A 15,778-nucleotide genomic window follows, 5' to 3' on the forward strand; every position below is an offset into this window, starting at 1 on the left:
ATGATGGTGCCACGCTGACCTCTGCTACTGTCATCATGTCTCCTCCTCTGACTCTGCTGCCTCCCTCTTTCCCTTAGATGGACGTTATGATGACACTGGGCCCACCCAGATAACCCAGGAACAGCTCCCCTTCTCAAGATCCTTACTTTATTTTTTTTTAATTTTTTAAAAAGATTTTATTTATTTATTCGACAGAGATAGAGACAGCCAGCGAGAGAGGGAACACAAGCAGGGGGAGAGGGAGAGGAAGAAGCAGGCTCATAGCAGAGGAGCCTGATGTGGGGCTGGGTCCCATAACGCCGGGATCACGCCCTGAGCCGAAGGCAGACGCTTAACCGCTGTGCCACTCAGGCGCCCCTCAAGATCCTTACTTTAATCACATCTGCAAAGTCCCTTTTGCCAAAAAACTGACATATTTGCAGGTTCCAGGGATTAGGACTTGGACATCCTTGGAGGCCTTGGAGGCCACTATCTGCCTACACACCTGCTGATTTACAATTTGCTTGATTTTTCTGGCATCACCTTGCAGCTCGGGTGCAGGAGAAGATGGAAGGTGAGATTAGGAGGGTTGGGGTCTTCCAGGAGGGAAAAGCTAGAAGGAAAAGGGCCAAGGGAATGGAGGGCACTGGCAAGGATGAGTTTAAATGATGACTCTTGATGGCCCTGCAAGGGAGGTTGGAGAACAGGCAGAGTGGTGGTAAGGGAGAGAAGGAGTGGGGCATTGGCAGCTGTGGTCAGAGAGGAGGACACTGTCCCAGAAGATTCCAGGGGGCAGGAGGGCAGTAAGGCGTGCTGCCAAGATCCAGGTTGGAGACAAAGGTCATTGGAGGTGAGAAAGAAGGAGAACTGTGAGACCAGGGAGTTGGGGTGGTTGGCCCCATGGATGTTGATGGTGGCAGGACATGGGGTGCAGAGGTGAAGCCTCTGATGAATGTGAAGGAGTGGCCAGGAAGGTGTTTGAGAGATGACAGTGATGAGAAGTGGCTCGGGCTGGTCTACCCCAGGCCTTCAGAGAAGGCCCCACACTCCCTCTCTTGCTATTACGAGTCCAAGGACGTGAGTTCATAGCCTTCTCTGACCACAGACTTCTGTTCCTGAGGTTGTACTGGCAGTTTTGTTGGAAGCTGCAAGTTTAAAAATATCTGTATCAGGTGTCTGAGCCCATCTTCCTCTGGATCCTGAGGTCCCTTGGATTCCCTTTCTCTGCCTTTGCAGCCCCACATCTCTCGGGACTGAGTATGGGGCTGAGCAGCCAGGAACGTCATGTTGGGAACCTGGGCAGGGAACCCCAGCAGAAGAAGGGACAGCTTTCACCAGGAGGATGGTGTGTGTTGGGAGAGTCATGTTCTTAGGAGAGAGGATGGTTTCATGTGTCCAGGGAGGTGGAGCTGCGGGGAGTTCCAGAATGCACAGTGGAGGCAGAAAATGGAAGGGAGGACTGGTGCATGGAGAAGAAGCCTAGAGCCAGCAGGGTACCGGAGAGACGGGCTAGGGGAGGGGAGATTGCATCTTCCAAAAATGACCACAGAAGTATATCTGAGCCCACATGTTCTTCCAGAACCTTGTCACTCCTCATCAAAAGTATAGACTATTTCCTCTCTCCTTCAACTCAAGCAGACTTTTGACTGTCTTCACCCTTAAAGTGCAGTGGAAGTGACTTCTGAGGCTCCTACCTTTCTCTCTTGCTCTGGGGACACCGGCCCTTGGACCCAGTCACTATGTTGTGAGGGACCTCCAGCCACAAAGAGAAGCCATTTGTAGACATTCAGGCTGAAAACAGCAGCTAAAGTCTTTGCCAATAGCCAGCATCAAGTGCCAGACACATGAGCCAATAAACTTCCAGATGTTTCCAGCCCCCAACCATCGAGTCTTCCAGCCAAGGCCTCGGCAGAGCAGAGATAAGCCATCCTGATACTCTCTGTCAAGCAGAGATAAGAATCCATGACCACGTTTAATGGCTGTTTAATGCCACTAAGTTCTGGTGAAATTTGTTACACGGTCCTACTAACTGATACACTCGGAAAGGGAGGAAGGAATTACAGCTGGCCTGGCCGAGGATGGCTGAATGTGAGGCCTGGAGGAATGAAGCAGCCCAGCCTTCCAAGAGAAACTTGGCATGAAGCTGCTTCCCAGCTACTGGGGAGGGCAGGCTGTTATCCCCCCAGCCCGGACACCCAGGTGTGTGTGTGTAGACAAGATCCTGAGTGTATTTTGGGGTGGACGAGGAGTCTGATCTTTTCATCAGCCTCTAGGACAAAGCTTAGCCAGAAGTTCATAGTGAGAAGTCACCGGATCTTAACCAAATGCCTCCTGAGAATCTCAGCACTTTGGCCCCATTCAGACACCATTTAAGATCTAGGGAGCAAATAAGCCATGTCCAACAATAGGACACGAGTCAGATAAATAGCAACATCTCTGTTTTGTGCAGCCATTAAAGATGGTGGTTTCAAGGACTATTTAAAGACATGGGAAGGGGCACCTGAGTGGCTCAGTGGGTTAAGCATCTGACTCTTGATTTCGGCTCAAGTCATGATCTCAGGGTTGTGAGATGGAGCCCCGTGTGGAGCCTCGGTCAGGTTCCTTGCTCAGTGGGGCGTCTGCTAGAGATTCTCTCTCTCCCTCTGCCCCTCCCCCCACTTGCACACATGCGTGCTCGCTCTCTCTAAAATAAACAAATCTTAAAAAAAAAAAAAAAGACCTGGGAAGATTCCCCCGATGAAAAACAGTGACCAGAGGCAGCGTATTAAGCCACACCCCAACATGCCCGGGGGGCACTGAAAGGTTATACCTGTGTTTATGTCTTGGGTAGTGGGATTTTGGCTGATAACTGTTTTCTTCATTTCTCTGTATTTTTCAGATTTTTAAAAGTAAAAGTGAGTAGTCTTAGGATTAGGAAAACATAGTATTTGTTTTAAAAAGGACCTAATTTTTTGCAATTTAATTTGTGGATCCTGAAGATCCCACAGGGTTTAATGTATCGCTGAGAAAACTTATCAGGGGACAAAGGTCAGGAAGCAGGTCCTTCCAAGGTCCCTGTCCTGCAGTTGTAAGCACAAGGAAAAGTACTTGTAACCACGGCAAGACTTCCACGGCAGACTTCTGTTCCTGGGGTTGTACCAGTGGTTTTGTTGGAAGCTGCAAGTTTAAAAATATCTGTATCAGGTGTATGGGCCCCATCTCCCTCTTTGGATTCTAAGGTCCCTGAGCGCCTCTCCTACCCTCAGTCCCTCACCCCACCCCTCCTGTCTAGGGCTGGGCAGCCAGGGGTACTATATTAGGAACCGGTGCAGGGAGCTGAAGTCACGTGCTAGCTCTGAGTCCCTGCAGGGAGGCCTCCCCTCCCCCGCTTTCCCCTCCCCCTCTCCCCAACCCAAGCCTCTCCTCTGTGCCAGCCGCACACTAGGGCCCCAGACCTTCTCATGCAGCCCGGCTCCCAGTGGTCAGGGCTGGGCTCTTGTAGCCTTCATGGCCTGGGAGGCCCCGGTAAGGTTTGGGGGCCTGCAGAACCTGCGAAGGAGGCAGGAGTCCTGCGGCAGCTGTGACCACTACCACTTGGTGGCCCAGAGAGCACTGGGGGGGAAATGAACGGGCTTCATCCAGAGAAGCAGCTGTGGCAGGAGCCGTGGGGGTCGCTGCCCCGTGTTGGATCGGCTGGCTGACAGGTGTCTCCCAAACCAAAGTGCAGTGGGCACAGCGCCCTACGGGCCTGGCTTTCAGAGTACCACCACCGAGGGCTGTTCTAGAGCAGTCCATCTGGAGAAACTCCTTGTGTGTTGTCAGTCAACAAACACCCCTGAAACCTCACTCTTAATGCTCGTTGCTGAGCTGGGGTATTTATGGGGTATGTTTCCTTGTTTCAGTTTTATTCATTCTCCCAATAACCCCGGGAGGGAAGGCCACCTCCAGGAGGAGGGAACGGGGTGGGGGGGGGCCCTGAGACGTTGAGCCCAGTGCTGCCTGCCGGTGAGTCGGTCTTTCTGGCTCCGGGCCCCGTCCCTGCAGCTGTCTGGTGGGTGTGGGCAGGGGAGGGCTCCGCAGCTGTTCCATCCCAGCCTCGAGCTGGGCTGGGTTTCTGGGCTTGTTCTCTGGTGGCCTCTGTGGTTGGATTCAGTCAGCCTTTTGCCCCCAAACCCAGGCACCCCCACTCCCACCCAGGACAGGTGGCCCTTTTCCCATTTCCTTCTGCTACAACCTATCTGTTACCCGAACGGCTGGCTCAGAAGCAAAGAGGAAAAAGGCAAAGATCAGAAAGTGTTGCAGGGAAAGGAAATCCTGGAAATAAATGAGTTTTCCTAGTATGTCCACAGCGTCCATGCAAATACCAAAGGCTCGCTTGCAATCCTGCGCCAGGGACCTCCCCCTCCCTCACCCGCAGTGCCTTAGTCTCCCTCGCTGTAGAACCAGGCCAGTGTGCGGTTTTGGCATTATGGACATTTTGGACCAGATCATTCCTGGCGGGTGGGGTGTAGGCGTAGTATGCTGAGTAACACCCCCAGCCTCCACGCACTAGATGCCAGGAACACCCCCCCTTCCTAGGTGTGACAGCCGAGAATGTCTCTAGGCACTGGCAGGTGTCCCTCGGAGAACAAAATCACCCCTGCTTGAGAACCACGGGGCTAGTGGCATCTCCCTTTCACGGTCATTGTGAACATCCTCAAAAAGGATTTCCTTCCTTCTTTTTATTCTTCCTTGATCCCTCCTCCCTCTTCGGGCTTCTTTCCTCTTCTCGGATGAATACATCAGATGAGATGATTCCTAAAGTCCCTACTTCTCCTGCCGGGCATGATGCCCAGTGACTCTGCGGTTCTTGTTTGGGTCAAGGCCCAAGAGCAAGCCTATTCCTCCAAGCCTCGGGAGGAGGGAGCCTGAGTCCATTTTACAGATGGGGCATCCGGGGCAGAGAAGAGGCCGGACATCCCACCTGGGCTGAAGGAGGGCCTAGGTCACATGGAGGTGGATGCAGTCCCAGAGAAAGTGTCAGTGTCGAGGGGGCATTCCCCCAAAGATTGGTGGTGGGGGAGGCAAAAGACGGAGGTACTGAAGGGCACAAACCAGGGAGCTGAGACTGGCCAGCTGTTCGCCTACCCGGCTTCCTTTCCCCCGGGGGCTGGACTACATCTCCCATCTTTCCTGGCCCTTAGAGATGTGACTTTGTTATTGAGTTCTGGCCAACGGCACCTGCGCAGGGGGGAAGTCACAGCTTCCTGGTATTCAACTTCCCCACAAGACTCCCCTGTTCCCAAGATCACCTGCCCACTGTCTTCTCCTTCAGCTGCTGGATGTTGATGCCAGGGCAACGTCGGAAGCCTCTGTCGAAGACGAAGGAGGCTTTCCCTCTGAATGACCGTGTGGAGCGCAGCACGCCCCACCCGCCCCGTTGGTTGGACTTGACCCGAGCGAGAAGGCAGCTTCTGCTGCGTGAAGCCATTCTTTGAGTGGGGGGTTTGGTTACACTCGTAGCTGGCTCTCAGTGCTGTAAGCGAAGGGAAGAATACGGGGCCACTTTTGTGGCTCTGACGCTGCAAACTAGGGTGGCAGAGTTTTTAGTTGGCAGGAACTTGTGACCACATGAGCCCCACATTGTTGGCCCTACCCTGCCACGGCGTTCAGAGACCGCCGTGGGATTCCACCAGAACGACTGCAAAGCTCGTGCTGAGCCAGAGTTTCCTGAGAGCTAAGAATAAGTAGGAGGCAGGGAAGTTTTGGCACATGGGGCTCGTGCTGGGCGACATTGGCTCAGGCTGGCAGAGCCATCGGCCTGGAGCTTGGCAGGGGCTCAGTTGGTGGGGGCGGGGGCCTGAACTCCCCTGGCCCCGGTACCTGGTGGCTCAGCCTGTCCGGGACCTCAGTTTCCCCACATACCCATCTCAGGCAGGAGGAAAGAGGGTCAAAAAGCCAGGGTTGAAAGTTCAGACGCGCTGGGAGTGGTTCCTGCAGCCACCAGAGCGGGGACGGGGCACCCTCGCACCCTTTGCTGGGACCAGGGTGAGAAAGGCCTTCTTGAGGCTCAGAGTTTAGTGCCTCTAGGTTCCAGGAGGAGCAGCAAAGCCTGGGGCTGTAGGAGGAAAGCCCGCAGCCTGGTTCCTGGAAGACAGGGGAACGTGTACTCTGATGTTTAAAGCCCCCTGGGCTGCCGCTCGGGCAGAACCAGGGGAGGACACCAATCATCCCCTGTCATGCCTCCCAGGTGGGTAGGGCTGACAGCCTGCCAGTGCCCGTCTGCAGGGGTGAAGGTGCTGGGTTACAGCGGGTGTTTGCTGTGACCAGCCGGGGCCTGTGACAGTATGTCCTCATCGCTCTGATCAGAGGGTCACGCTGTCCCTCTCTCTGACCCTGTCCTCACTGCTCCTTGGGGGCTGGGGGCAGTGGTGGCCAGCTGCTGTGCCTGAGATGAGGTGGCATGGTCCATCTGGCCTCTGGTTGGAGCCACATTCTCCTGTCCGGCTTTATCAGTCATTTTGGTACTTGGCCCTCTTTTATTTCTTAATCATTTCAGAATTAGGAGGGCAATGGAGGCTGGACGCTTTAGAAACCCAGGCAGCTTAGGGCCCCCAGGGCTATGGTTCCGTCTGTCTGGCCCCCCACCCTGCAGTTTCTAAAGTCAGGCCAGGCTTGCTGCCCTGACCGGATGCCCACACCACAGCCCGGGGCGGCCTGTCCTCCTTCCAGCCCATCTGTGCAAAGGCACCTGGACGGCACCACCCAGCGGTCTGAAACCAGATGAAAGCCAGAGAAACCCACCTTGACCAGCATGGGACCCACCCTGCCTCCCTCTTCTCCCAGAGGGCCCACCGTGTTCCCCAGACTCAGGGACACTGTTTGCCGGTGTGCCCACCAAGGCTTGAGGGGAGCTCTACCCTCTCCCTCCCCACGTCAAGAAGAGAACATTTTAAAAATGTTTTTATTTAATTAAAAAAAAGACAGAACTAACAACCCGAAACCAGTAGTAGGTACAGGAGTCACAGATGCTTAACTGGAGACACACACAGGGGCTGGCTGGAGAGGGCAGCGGGATGGGAGGGGCGGGTGCAGGCCACCGCGTCCCCCAATGGACGCAAGGTCTCGGACTGACAGGTGGCAGGGAGCCAGCTCTGCCCATGTCCCCGGGCAGCCCTGGCGGAGAGGCGGTGAGCAGGACGGGTGAACCGGGGTGGAGGGGCCAGGAGCCCGGGGCACGGCGGGGAGCAAAGCTATGAAGACCAGGGGCGTTGAGGTGGTTCTGTTCCCTGCTCTTCTGTCCTCCTTTGTGGCTTCTTTTCTACTCTTTCCTGGTCCCTAGAGTTGGGCCCCACGTTCTCTGCCTGGGACTGGGCAAGAGGTAGGATTCATTGGAACACAGCTTTCTCCGTCAAATGATAGAAACTTCCAGGGCAGCAGGTGTGGAAGTGGCTTACGTGGTAGAAACAGCACGGCTGCCTGGCTTTGGGAAGTGACAGAAGAGCCTGGGGACCTCGCTGGGGGATGGGTTCCCAGATTTTGCCCCCTGGTGCGAGGGTGTCCTCCATGGGGGAACGCCGAGGGCGGTCGGGGCGGGGGCAGGGCAGGGACGGGGCTGGCCCCCAGCAGGGCAGGCCACGGGCCCTGACCCTCCAGCATTCACTGCAGCACATGCTTGGAGAAACCACCACAGAAAGCCAACCTCAACGGGAGGAAGGGGTTTCCAGCAAGCACAAAGGGGCCCCAGCACACCGCGCCTCCGCTGGCCCGCGCTCCAGGGCGGTCAGGCGAGGGGTCCCCGTGGAGATCTCCTCTCTGGGGGGTGAAGAAGGATGGCAACGACCATGACCCAGGTCTGAACTAGGGCCTGAGTCCGCCCAGGGGGGTGGGGGTGGGGTCACTGAGCAGGTGGCTGAGGTAAGAATTTGCTTGTCTCTTCTAAGGATGACAGCTACTGGGACCACAGACAACCGCTCGAGATCGGATTACCAAGTCTCAAAAAGTAAGAAAGGATTGGTCTTTAGAAAGCACGTCTTTGATATAAAAGAGGGTGAGCTCCCTGTTCCAGAAAGTTTGGCTTCTGAACCCACACACGCTTCCACGTTCTCTGCTTGCTTCGGGAGGGGGAGGAATGGTTGTGGGTGGAAAGAACGTCAAACACGGAGCCGCCTCCCAGGCCCCCCCGGTGCTGGGATGTCCCCCTCGCGAGGAGGAAGGACAGCACGGTGCGGCCCTTACGTCCGAACGTTCTTGGCTGAGCCGTTCAGGTGGTGGCAGAATGAATCACAGTCCTGGGAGTCGGGGCGGGGCTGCTGCTGCCTTTTTAAGATGAAGAAATGAATGTCCTTTGCTCTCCTGGCCTTTATTGGCAATAAATCATGATTAATGACCGCTTAGGAAATGCACGTTTGATCTGATTTTTTGGTCGCTGTTCACCCTTGGGTCTCCCTTTCTTGCTCAGAAGTTCAGGCTCCTGTTGCCAAATACCAGTGGGGGCGGCGGGGCGGGGGGCGTCTGCCCCCTCCTCTCCCCGAGGAGGGACAGAGTGGCTCCTCAGGTCCCTGGGGAGCGACCCAGCAAGAGGCCACACGGCCACCCTTCCTCGGACCCGTGGAATCTTCCAGTACCCTCCGGTATCGTCCATGTGTTCTGCCCTTTCCGTGTGAGGCGGAACCGTCTAAAAGCGGATAGGAATGCCAGCAACAGACTCCGGCCTTTACTTCGCCCCCCTGGCCCGCGAAGGCTTCCCCCTCTGCGGATTCTTCCACAGGCCTTGGTCTCCTCAGGTCGAGGGAAGCCGGCCCCAGGACAGCGCAAAGGCCAAAGCACCAGTTGGCCGCAGGGCGTTCTCCTCAGGATTACTGTTATTTCAACAACCGGCCACTGCCAGAGAGAGAGGGGGAGAGAGAGAGAGAGGGCGGACAGAGAGGAAGGGGCAGCTTTCGGCTTCCTCGTTTCCGGCTCATGGACATGGAAACCTCAGATCAGAAAGCAGCGGACCAGTGTCCAAAGGTCCCTGTGTGCCCGGGGAAGCCCTCCCGGTGGCCCAGCACCCAGGCAGGGAGGGAGGACCCTGAAAGCCCATTCTTCTGGCAAGATGTGTTTCCAAGAGGAGATAATGGCTCAATTTTTGTCTTCCCCGGGTCTCTCAAGGCCGTGCAGCCTCGGGAGATTTCAGAACCCTGGGGTATCAAACACCCTCTCTGGGGACAAAGTCAGCCTTCTGCCTCCATTTCCCGTCTCCAGGGTGGCTTCGCGCTGAGCCAGCCCACGACACTTGCCGGAGACCAGGGAGGGTTGGGTTTGGCTTCAGTCCACTGTTGGGCCGTCTGAAGGGGCAGGTGCCCTCGTGTGGGATCCACACAGCTGTTCTGGGGCGAGGCCGGTGCGAAGAGGAAGGGGCAGCTCACACAGGGGTCGTCCGCCGGTTCAGCATGCTGACGTGCAAGCCTTCCTTCAGGTCCTGCTGGAAGAAGTCGTGCACCTGCAGGAAGCTGGCCTCCTGGTCGGGGCTGTAGCTGGCGGCGGTGGTCACCTTGAGGGGCTCCCTGGACAGCGTGTACATTGACAGCTCGCCCATGGGGATGGCCCCGGTGATCTTCAGGCCCACTGGAGACGCCGCCCTGGACGGAGAGGCCTCGGTGGACCTGGAGCTGGACCTCGAGCGCCGTCGTCGGTATCTGTAGCTCGGCATCCTGGCGTAGGGAGACGAGGAGGGAGCCTTGAGGAACTCCCGTTTGGTCTTAAATCTCAACTCTTTGTTTTTCTCAATGTAAATGTTTACAGCCAGGACACCCACGGTCTCGGCCACAATGAAGGACAGGGCTCCAAAGTAAAAAGACCAACCGTAGTTGTAATGGTTTTTTTTGTCTTCGTCACGCTTGTCACTTGGGTCGCCCGTGTTGCTGGAAATGTAGACAATGATGCCGATGATGTTGCTGAGGCCTGAAAGAGAAGCAGAAGGGGGGGGTGAGGCAGAGGTTAGACCCGCAGCTGGACAAGCAGAGGAGGGCCTGGCGGCCACACTCCCTTCGATAGGCGTTGCTTTATTCTGGTCGCGAACTTTTCTTTTAAGTAGTTTGTTTTGAATGGGTAGTAAAGTATAAGTTCAGATGAGGTGTGCAATAACATGCAGGCACTTAGCTGCCCAGTTGCCGTCCTGACGGTGGCTATTGTTCCTCTTTCTTTCTTTTTCTTTCTTTCTTTCTTTCTTCTTTCTTTCTTTCTTTCTTTCTTTCTTTCTTTCTTTCTTCTTTCTTTCTTCTTTCTTTCTTTCTTTCTTCTTTCTTTCTTCTTTCTCTTTCTTTCTTCTTTCTCTTTCTTTCTCTTCTTTCTTTCTTTCTTTTTTTAAGGATTTTGTTTATTTATTTGAGAGAGAGCATGCACAAACAGGGGGAGGGTCAGAGGGAGAGGGAGAAGCAGACTCCCCACTGAGCAAGGAGCCCGATGCGGGGCTCAATCCCAGGACCCTGAGATCATGAGCTGAGCTGAAGGCAGATGCTTAACGGACTGAGCCACCCAGGTGCCCCTGTTCTTCTTTCTTATATTATTGTTATATCCAGTCTCTCTCTCCCTCTCTCTTTCTCTCATTCTCTATTTCACTCACACACATACACATACACACACACCCACACCCACACACACATCTATTTTTTTCTTTGCACGATACTCTTTGTCCCCTTGCCTCTTCATGGAACAGTCCACCTGGTAGATGGTTCCAGGTCAGGACCGAGAGAGCCGTCTGTCTTTCTGAGTGCACATGGCAACCACTGCATGGACAGTAACCAGGCCTCTACTGTGGACGTTCAGAGAGCTTCCAGCCCTGTGCTGTGACAGAGTTGTCACGGACATCCTTGTGTCCACACCATGTCACACACGCATAAGTACAACTGCGGGATGAATTCCTTGATGTGAATCTGCTGCCTCAATGGGTATGTGCGTTTCAAAACATAAAAATAAACTTTGGGGATGTTCGATGTATTGGAAAGTTGTGAAGATAGTACGGAGAGCTCCTTTCTACCTCCTCACCTGGTGTCCCCCATGAACAGCTGACATTACCATGTACATCTGTCACAACCAGGAAGCCCCCCGTGTACATTGCTACTCAGTACCCTCCAGGCTTTACTTGGATTTCACTGGGGTTTCCACTGATGTTCTTTTTCTGTTCCAGGATCCGTCCAGGGTACCATGTTGTGTTTTGTGTTTTGAATTCAGAGTCACCGCCCCAGGGCCTTCCACAGGAGCACAAAGTGTCTCAACAGCCTATAGTTTGTTCTATCACACGGCTGGATCTTTGCCAGTCTGAGACGTGAGGTACCGTCACCTGTTGGCTGGCTCTGTTTGATTTCATCTCATTATAAGTGAAGTTCAGTAGAGCCAAGCTGCCTGGGTTTGAATCCCGGTTCTGCCAACTATCAGCTGTGGAACTTTGGGCAAGTTGCTCAGCTTCCTGTGTCTCCGTATTCTCACGTGCAAAACGGGAACCCCAGTGGTATGCGTGTCACAGGGCGGATGTGAGGATTAAATGAGCTAATATAGACAAAGCACTTATAATAGCACCTGGCACACAGTGAACATGCTTTTCCATTCTATTCTAATCCATTGTGTTTCACTGTGAAGTAATGTGTTGTATGGTCTATACACTGCCCATGTCCGTTGTCCATTCACCTCTTGCAGAGATCCCAGTGTGGATGGTGTGCTCCAGGCTCTCCCAGCCTCTGAACCGTACCTTTCCCAAGGCTTTGACCATTTCCCACCTGAAATGCTTTATGGGCCTAAATCACCTTATGGCTGGGGCTGGAGTGGCCTGGAACTCGGGGCCCTCTGCATGACCCCTGGCCTGCCACTGCCTTGGCCCATGATCAAAGTTTCCATACACCAGGGAATAAACAGGAACCAATGAACATGGCCTTGCTTGCCTGCCGTGATGGCTCCTTGTCACTGCTTCCTTTCCTCTCTGGACCCATGTTTTTAGCTGAGTGCCCCCGGACCCAGGATTCCACCATGCCTCCGGTGACCTGGAACATCTGGATATGGCTTTGTATGGTTCCTCCTGGGGAAATGGGCAGCTGCAGAGGGCACCTTACCTTGGAGGCTGACAGCATGGGGCAGCCTGTGTCTCTGCCACCATGTGACCTCAGGGAAGCCACCTGGGCCACCTGACGGCCTCCTCAGAATCTGGGATGCTATGGTTGTGCTCACTCAGCACCTGGTACCATGGCCCTAATATGTAGCTGGTGTTGGTGCAAGCCTTCTTTCCCTTCCTTGGGGAAAGGAAAGCGGACAGGACTCAAACCTCATGGCAGGGACTTCGTTAATGGTTCACACCTTCAGAAATCTGGGGGCTCAAAGGAGGAGAGAGAATGGGGTGTACCCCTATCTTCCCACCTCTACTCCTGGCAGGGACAAGAAGGAAAGGGAGGGGCACCCGGCCAAGAAGGAGACTCCACACTCAGGCTTTCCTTGCCAACACACACACATGCACATCCCCTGACACACATACAGCCCTCTCAGAGACACACACACACACACACACACATTATTTATTGCTGTGGAAGGACACAGAAGCAGAAGTGATGTGGAGGAAGGAGCATAAGAAGCCGGCTGAAAGATTTTGAGCCAGTTCCTTAACTGTTTTGGCCCTGAAGTCACCTTCCTTCTCTCAGAGAAATCGTGAGGAGAGGACAAGATGGGAACAGGCACTGTGAGGCCCTTCCAACCCCTCCTCCCCAAGATCGCCCCGCCCCCATCCGCAGCGAAGGAAGCTCGACCACCAAGGACCACTAGCGACCACCGCCATTACTGGGATTCTCACTGTCAACATCATGGGACTACTGGGCTGTTCTAGGATGCAGAGCCCAGGCCAGCTAGGGCTCCCTCACCAGACCGGGGGAAGAAGAAAGATGCTTTGACAGCAAGAACACTGGTAAGGCCTTGCAAGGACCTATGGTAACAATTTAGGGAAGAATCCCTGAACTCGGGGTGCCTGGGAGTCTCAGTTAAGCATCTGCCTTTGGCTCAGGTCATGATCCTGGGGTCCTGGGATCAAGCCCCATGCTCAGTGGGGAGACTGCTTCTCCCTCTCCCTCTGCCTCCCACCCCTGGTGTTCTCTCTCTTGCTCTCTCTCTCAGATAAGTAAATAAAATCTTTTAAAAAAAAAAGTATCACTGAACTTTGTAACACATCTCAAACTTACTTACTAGAAGGCCTAAGACATCAGGCAGGTCCTGTTTCTCCAGACAGGAACCCTTGTTGCAAGTTTATCTGAACCCCACAGGCACTGCCCAGAGCCTCCAGGACGCCACTGGCCACCTGGCAGGTGCCCCCGGTGACTCAGGCCAGAAAACCCGGAGTTTTGTCCTGGGCTGTTTATCTGCCCCCACCACCCACTGGCCAGCCATGAGACCTATTTCTGGCCTGGAGTTCTCCCACGTCTGCAGTGGCAAGGCACACATTGAAATGTCTCCATCGAGACTCAGAGGAGTGATAGTGTGAAGCTGTTTTGGACCAGGTAGGCGGGGCATGTGTTACCATCACTCACAGCTCTGTGGGTTTTCACTGGGTCACGGTGGGGGTGGCTCCGAGGTACACCCTTGCCAGTTCTGTACCCCTTCTACCCTGTCCTCACCTGGTCAGCTCCTTCAGGTCCTGGCTTCCGTTGAGTCCCTCTGGGTACCTACCTCCCTGGCCCCCCGACTCAGCCAGGCTTCCCCATCACAGGGTTGTGAGACAGCAGCACTGCCTCCTTGGGGCGCTCTGCACACTTGGACTTACTTATGTTTTTGGTCGAGGTGAAATTCACAGAGCACAAATTAACCCTTTAAAGTGCACAACTTTAAAGTGGCATCGACTACGTTGACAACGTAGGTCAACGGGTGGGTGCACCCACCACCGCTATCTAGGTTCAGGACATTTTTCATCACGCCAAGAGGGGACCCCGTGCCCCCGAGCCATTCTCCCCAGTCCCCGCTCCAGCCCCCCTCACACCTGGACGTCTGACATCAATTACGAACAATGACCTTACGTCTGCCCTCCCCCCGCCCCCATGCACGCACCAGGACGTGCACCCCGTGCAGGGGGACAGAGCGGGTGGCTCACCTGCAGCCACAAAGAGGATGCCCGCGCTGAGGACGATGTTGTTCTTGTGGCTGTAAAACCTTCCGGCGCCGATGCAAAGCCCGCCGAGCAGCAGCAGGATGGTGCTGAGGATGGGGAAGACACTGGAGGCGCGCACGATGCCTGGGTGGGGCGGGACACAGAGCAGAGGCCAGTGAGACGGGCTGCCATCCGGGGCCTGGCCACCAGCACTGGCCAGGAGCCCTGAAGCTCGGAGCCCGTGCCCTGACCTTGAGGCCGGGTGGGGGCAGCTGGACCAGACTCAAGTGATGGCCCGGGCCTTCCGGTTACTCCCTGCGGGACGCCGGGTGGCCTGGGGTCACGTCTGCCCCTAGCTCACTTAGGCTCTCTCTGGGTGCAGGTCACACTTCTGCCAGCCCGAAGGCAGGAGAGCCCCTCAATGGCATCAAGGAGCTACAATGACCGCCATGAAAACGCTGGTCTGCCTTCCATTCAGATGAGACCTCACAGCCCACTGAGCCTTTCACGGACACTGTCTAAGAAGCCTCTGGAAGCCTGGGCAGTGGTGTCCACAAGAGGCAGCTCGGATGGGTAGCTGAGAACACAGGCTTTGGCGTCAGGCGGGTCTGTGTCTGCTCTGCGACATGCCAGCTATGTGGCCGTGGTCAAATCAGGTCTCCTAAAACTCAGCCCCCCCATTTGTAGAAAGAGGTCACAGTAGTACTTCCATCCTACGGCTGCTTTTGGACGAATAAGGGGCTTAGCACAGGGCCTGGGCATAGCACACACTCCCTAAGTGACAGCTTTTCTCTCTGGCGTCTTCATCACTGTCATCACCCCCCGTGACAGACAAGGATGTGCAAGCCAGGACCTCCCGAGGTCACAGAGGAGGAGACGGCGGGACAGAGCGGGCCATGCATGGACCTCTCTGTCTGCCAGGGCTGGACCTGCGCATTTGCTCTGCCACTGACTGGGGGGGGGGGGGCCAGGGCAGCGGACTTCTGACAACGGGAACCTGTGAATGTGACTTTTATTTGGATAAAAGGTCTTTGCAGATGTGATTCAATGAAGGATCTCGAGATGGCACCGCCCTAGATGAGGGTGGGTCCCAGATCCAAGGACAAGAGCCCGCGTAAGAAGAGGGAGAGACACAGGCAGAAGACAAGGGGCCCAGGGGAGAAGCGTGTGAAGACAGAGGCAGAGAAAGGGGTGAAGTGGCCCCAAGTCGAGGAGAGCTGGAAGCCACAGACGCTGGGAGAGGCCAGGACACATTCTCCCCTGGGGCCTGTGGAGGGAGCTCAGCCTGCCCAACACCCCTTGAAGACTTCGGCCTCCACATTGTGCGAGAGCAAATCACAGTAAATTCCTGTTGTTTGAAGCCACCCAGCGTGGTACTTTAGCATGGTGGCCCTAGGAAAAGAATCTACTCCCTGCATTTCGGAAGGGCTATGGGGACGTGGGTCCCTCTCCCTAGCGTCTGCCTGGGAGGCAGGCCAGGAGGAGCCCCGAGCTTAGCCTGCCCGCGCCCGCTGGTCTCCCAGCCCAGCAGAAATCCTGGCTGCACGGACCCCTGGTGGCCCCAGCAGGGGACAGTGAGCCGGGGAGCCCTGGCAGGCGCCAGTTTCTGAGCCAGCTGACCCAGTTTGCGGCCTCTCAGCCTCTGAAGGCAGCATTTGTCTCCTTTCTTGTAAGCCCACCAGTGTGTGCCCTGCTTCACAGAGGGGGCTTTGTTGGGGGCATTAAATAAAACTCTTCTTTCCAGCA

At 55.3% G+C, this 15,778-nt stretch overlaps 1 protein-coding gene across 1 annotated transcript in view; it reads right to left on the reverse strand.

The window, feature by feature from the left end:
- Positions 1–6,887: 6,887 nt before the first annotated feature.
- The window catches only part of CACNG4 (calcium voltage-gated channel auxiliary subunit gamma 4), a 59,554-nt gene continuing 50,663 nt past the window's right edge, over positions 6,888–15,778 (reverse strand). Inside the window, exons 3-4 of the mRNA XM_002924622.4 lie at positions 14,036–14,176; positions 6,888–9,882 (exon numbers count right to left, since the gene is read on the reverse strand). Coding sequence (XP_002924668.2) covers positions 9,344–9,882; positions 14,036–14,176 — 680 coding nt within the window. The 3' untranslated portion in view covers positions 6,888–9,343. The remainder of the gene's footprint in view (positions 9,883–14,035; positions 14,177–15,778) is intronic.

The sequence above is a fragment of the Ailuropoda melanoleuca genome, chromosome 13 (genome assembly GCF_002007445.2).
Source record: "Ailuropoda melanoleuca isolate Jingjing chromosome 13, ASM200744v2, whole genome shotgun sequence".
Classification (NCBI taxonomy): domain Eukaryota; kingdom Metazoa; phylum Chordata; class Mammalia; order Carnivora; family Ursidae; genus Ailuropoda; species Ailuropoda melanoleuca.